Source organism: Limulus polyphemus, unplaced genomic scaffold (genome assembly GCF_000517525.1).
Source record: "Limulus polyphemus unplaced genomic scaffold, Limulus_polyphemus-2.1.2 Scaffold243, whole genome shotgun sequence".
Classification (NCBI taxonomy): Eukaryota; Metazoa; Arthropoda; class Merostomata; order Xiphosura; family Limulidae; genus Limulus; species Limulus polyphemus.
Genome location: NW_013665853.1, coordinates 347,240 through 353,239, shown reverse-complemented (window position 1 = coordinate 353,239; position 6,000 = coordinate 347,240). Strand labels below are relative to the sequence as shown.

Genomic DNA, 6,000 nt, shown 5'->3' with positions numbered 1-6,000 from the left:
ATTCTATAGGTATTTGAAGAACTTGTAGCATTCCGCCACAAAATGTCTGAAATTACTTAGAAAACAGAGATTTTACTAAACTGATTATCATGTTGCATGCGTAAAACTATTAGAAAAAAAACATTTGTAAATACGTCGCGGCATTTCATAAGTGTGCATAAAACTATCCAAACTATTTACATTAATTAATCTATAGTCAATGGGCTAAGCTATAGTTTAAAAAAATGGAGCCCTCTATTTAAATCGTGGCAAACACTATATCATATGTCCTTTACTTTGGCAGTAATAATTCATTAGGAGACTAGTTTCGAATTCTCTATCAAGTGGAGAAAAGTAATAAATGAAAAATATATTACTTTTAGAAATGCAAGGATTTCATTAGTTTCTTTTTTTTGAAAGAAAAGTTTTTGTTAGGTCTTTCCCTCTTAATTTGTTTTATATATCAACTGTAGCACTTCGATCCGAAAAATAACAATAATAATTTCATCTTACTGTCACGAGATTTTTATCTTATTTTTAATTTTGCGTATTTTTTTTTCATTTCGTCTTTCCTGATTTTCCAATGTTGAAGTACGTGTAAACGATTGTTTGTATGGTTTTTGCACATAGCTACACAAAGGGCTATTATCTACACAAAGCTGTCCTTAATTTCGAACTAATAGCTAGTTAACAATACCCATCGAAAACACTTGGTCTACGCTTGTTTGATCAATTAGTGGAATTTGGCCGTCATTCTTAAAGCGCACTCACGATCTTAAAGTGCAGACCAAGTGTTTATGGCAATGGGACGCGAACCGTGAACCCTTGGATTCCCAGTTCGAATACACTCAACATGACGCCCCGCCCAAGTATAGAAGAGTCTTATGTAAAGTGTTCTAGTAAGCGAATCCATAAACTTATAACATATTCATGTCTACTTCTTGTAGAATGTTGACGAAATTACTTAACACAATGGATTCATTAGTTTATTGACCAGAGAAGCAGATTTTTTGTGACCAACTAAGTGTCCCATTGTCCTCAATATTTCTGGCTATGTATAACGGGTGGTTAGAACTGCAGAGAACTCATAAAAAGTTTAAAGTGAACTTTTTTCTGTCTTACTGTTCGTACGTCTTTCCAGATGATATGCATTTCATGGTTTTCTTGAACCGCCAAGTTGACAAAGCGTTGTGGCTGAATATGGCCTGAGCTGGTGTTTCGAAGGATTTTACAAGCAGGTTCACTACCATCCCACCATGATATTGGTTTCGTATCAAATACATTTGGAAGAAAGTACGGTTCGGTGACTGCCAATTTTTTGATAAACCGCTATACAATAATCAAATAGAGGTTTAAGCTCTCGCTAACTCCAAAGCAATAACGCGGTGAGTTTCCTTAAGGCAGGTTCTTTTAACGTGCGAGTTCTGAAAGCTGCCACGACTAAATACAAGATATCCATTGTTAAAAATCGTTTTCTACCTTTCAAAGCATATATCAAATCATCTGTATGGAAATAAAGAGTTATAAATATATGGCTTTTTTGTTTACTATTTCTGGTGACAACTTGAGAAATAATGACATTACTTAACTATAGCTAAATGTTATTTAGTTTTAAACATACAATTTTACGTGTACGTTATTAATAACTACCTAGCTTTAAACAAGATGTTTGATTTTAATTGGCTGTCCTCAAATGTCCTTTGGTTGCACCAAATATTCCATTTGGCTATTACAAAATGTTGTCTAAATTTTAAAATAATTGTTTTTTTTTCTTAGTTATTACAATATTTAACGTATAGTTTCGACAACTGGTTTTATTTGATAACATATAAGACAACAAACAATTTTATTTGGTTATACCCAAGTGTTACTTGGCTATTAATGAGGCCACTTAGCGTTCAATTTACGATCTTATCTGGCCGTTACAGTTATCTAGTTTTTAACACATGATTTTACTCGGTTGTATTAGTTTCAAAATGTGGTGTTTATTTGGTAATTCTTTGATTTCATTTGGTTATTATGAGATGCTATATAGCTTTTAGCATACACTTTACGTGGTTGTCATCAAATTTTAGAAGACATTCAGCTTTATATGGTATCACAAGGACTACCTAGCCTTCAACATACACGCGTATTTTGACTATAATCATAGATACCAGGCTCTGAACGTGTAATTCTTCTTTAACCAACCCTAAGCGTTACAAGCTTCAATATATAATTTGTGTTATGTCACCATTCTTATCTAGATTACACCAGTTTGCTACTCTAAACATTATTACTTAACTTTTGCCTATAAAGAAAGTTGTTTATGTGCATCTTTTGTTATCCATACACATTAAGTGCGAGAAGGACGCTGAAGGAAAGCATAAGGCTTGTAACTCTTCATTAAGGTCGATAGCCTTTCCTATATCTTAAGCCGAAACTAAGTATATTCATAATATAAATTTTGTTTGTTCGCAGTTTATTTTTGAGAAAAGATGCTTTAATTAAGTCACACGGTGAGTTGGTTGTAAGCCTTTTCTAATAATTCTTGGATTAGTGCCCTAGTGGAGTTTTTCCCTCCAAATTACCAACATCTGTGATCAGTGCTGTAGCTCGAACAACGCAACTAAAAGGTAAGGACACACCATTGGAAAATGAAATGTTGGATAATTAGTCATTTTATTATCTACCATCGACAATGGCAGCTTTACTGGAAACAATAATATAGACCGGAAGATTGCTCTTGATAACTGTCGATAAAATAAAATTAGAAGCTGTCAAGTACCTTGAGCGTAGGTTTTTAATTGGAAATTACGTCTAAACAGGAGGTAATCATTTTCTCTTTTGATTGAGTGTAATATTCATAAGGTTGCTTGGAACGCTCGTTACCTACGCACTTATAAGTACAGCAGGTGCTCGATTAAACAAACGGCAATAGTGAAGTGTTATTTTCTAGTAAGCAGTGACGTTTATTAAACGCTTGCTTAATGAAGTGATTTTAGAATCTCGGAACACACAATACTTTCACGTGGACTAGGTACACGCATTCGATTGGCAAAGTTGTTGAAGGACGAAAGCTGGGGGTAAAACGTATTACTAACGAGTTTGTGAAATGGTGTGTAGAATTATCGTACATCCAAACATTAAATATGACATGAAATAAATGAATTAAAACCTAAAATGCAATATGAAAAAAAAATATTAAAAATACTTAAGTTACTAAAGATTATATTTTTTCAGTACGTTTCAGGTATGATTTTTGATACTTTACGCTATTGGCTATTCAAATATGATTTTTGATACTTTACGCTTTTGGCTATCGACTACTAAACATTGAGTACGGGAGATTCTTTTGTTCGTGAATTTAATAATTTTGCGAAAAAATCCCAGTCTAGACATCAGTGGTTTAGTTTTTATTACCATCTTTTGTCGCTAGTCAAGCTGGTTCTTTCTTGAGTGAGCATGAAACCATGACTTTGTGTGTTTTAAAATAAATCGATCCGGTATCTTCTGGAGGAAAAACCAATCACATAACGTATTTGATTAGTAGCACATTCACTTAGAAAAGCGTTGGTATACTCTCTTGACCATTGTCCAGTATCAAAGATCTCTATGCTCGACAGGACGTAGCTAGTGATTGGCGGAAGAACAAATGGTAAAAAAAAGTTGACCAAACGGAAGGAGACTGAAAAAGTGATTGAAAGACAAACTAACTGTTAAACTAAGAAGCGTTAAACACAGCGGAGTATTAGAGCTGATAATATCAAGATAAAAACAGTTTGTCAAGGGGCTGGACGCAGCTGAAACGGCCAGAAAAAACAAATGACTGACATCCGTGCAGTGACTTTAATTGTGATTGTTTCGTTAAGAAAAACTAGGTCATTGTTGAATTGGTAAACAATAACACCACGAATTTGATTGATTAAGATCAAGTTGCAATTATTGCAAAACTCTATATCGAGCCACTTTATTATTTATTTATAGTAATAAATGTTTAATAATATCACTACAATTCAATGATATGACAGAATCATTTGTGCCCCTATGAGATAAGTTAGAATTCTCAAGTATACAACAAAATCTGTTGAAATATTTAACAACTTACAGTTTTAATTAATTTCATTCCTTACCTTCTTTGTCTTCGACAACTAATATACTTTTAATTTGAATTATTTTACATTTATCGACATTTCTTTCAGCTTTTAGACTGTTTTACTATTCCCGTGGTGCTGGCTCTCTCATGGATATTATTGAAGGTCCGTTACAAAATAGTTCATATTTTAGGAGTAGGTGTCGCTCTGCTCGGAGTTGGGTGTCTCGTCTGGGCCGATTTGGAAGAAGACAAAACTTCCCAGATCGGTAGGTTTTGGCTTAATCTTAAATAATTAAATTACGAAATGGATATTGACAAAATTCATCCTACACGTAAAAGGTTTTTGAAAATAAAATCTATAAATAAAATGTTGTAAAAATACATATTACTAAATTATACGATTTTAAATTATCTTTATACTTGATTATTTACCACTGTTGATTATACCAGGGTTTGCAATAATACTGGCGCTACCAGGTTGCCAGTACCGTTACTCGAGCATCTCTAATAATGTGGCTTGAGCAGTTCGAAATCCAACAATTCTTCCCAGTGTGTTCTCGTGAGAAAATTTGTTTCCACATCAAACCAAGTTGTCAATTATGTGTAAGCCTACGTGGTATCATAACTATGGCAAGAAATAATTTGAAATCTAGGCTTTCTATTGGTTATAAATTTAATGAGAGTCGGCCTCAGAAAAATCTATTAGCAAATTAGAGCATGTCAGAGGTAGGTATGGAAATTGGTTTCTGAATTTCATGATTGCTCTTTAGCCCCATAAAATTGAAGAATGTAAAAATATAGCTTCAAAATATCAATGACGAAATTAAAGAGGGTATTTTACGTTACATTTTGTAGTTCTCTAGGGGATGGACCAAAAAAATCCAGAAGGGAGATGGTTCAAGAGCAAATATTCATATTCTCACACTAGGGGAATTTTAAGTTGTTTTTAAATATTTCCTTATACAATTAAAACTTAAAACTTATACAGTATTACAATTTGATTTATTATCTATGGTGTGGGTCAAGTTTGTTCGTATACCATGATAATTAAGTAGTTTAATTAAATTTTGAATGTAACTCACTAAAACGTCGTGACATGCTCAATTTGACCTACCCGCATGCTAAGGGTTAATCACACACGCACCTACCTAACGTGTAATCAGTCACGTAAGTACATTCACGTTCTCTTCCAGAGCGTTGGAGTCACCAGTTTACCATTTTTCAAGCAATTGCCGATTTTCGCTTATCGACTGAAGTTATGATTTCAAAACAACCACATCAAACATTTATAATTATATGAAAAACGAAGCTGAAATACCAGGGGAGACGTTTGGTCAAAACTCCGAAGATGAGACATGTGATAATAGATGTTATTCTCAAAAATATGATATACTATAAACCAGTTCCAGTACTGACGGGCCGGTACCGGTAGGGCCGAGTACTGGAACTAGTACCGACTGCAACCCCTGAATTATACTAGTTACATTGAACGGAAATAATTTTATTGAGACTTTTTTGTTTGCTTCACGTAAATAAAATACTGCATGTGTTTGGAGTATATAAAAAAAGAAATAATTCGAAGAAATAGAATGCTTGTATCATTAACTATGAGTTCTGTTGAATATCACACGATAGCTTGTAAAATTGTTGTTTTGAAGATGTAAAAGTAACGCAAGTATGTTTTGTAGAACATAACCCAATCAACATTAACTTGCCAAAAAATTGGAATACAAAACGTCTTCTAGAACTCATAGAATTGATAATGATATATTACAAACTGATACTAAAGAAGACTATAAAGATACACCAAAGTCAAATAAAAATAACATAATATACTTGGTTTTAGGGGCAGAACCAACATACAACTGCAAGAGACTTTACTGACATTAAAAACAAAATAACTCTTAAACTAGACGTACTTTTATATTTGAATAAATGTTTCAATT

At 33.2% G+C, this 6,000-nt stretch overlaps 1 protein-coding gene across 1 annotated transcript in view; it reads left to right on the top strand.

Annotated features, from left to right (window-relative positions):
- The window catches only part of LOC106478709 (solute carrier family 35 member F1-like), a 45,204-nt gene that overhangs the window by 17,385 nt on the left and 21,819 nt on the right, over positions 1-6,000 (top strand). Inside the window, exon 3 of the mRNA XM_022382370.1 lies at positions 4,161-4,320. Coding sequence (XP_022238078.1) covers positions 4,161-4,320 — 160 coding nt within the window. The remainder of the gene's footprint in view (positions 1-4,160; positions 4,321-6,000) is intronic.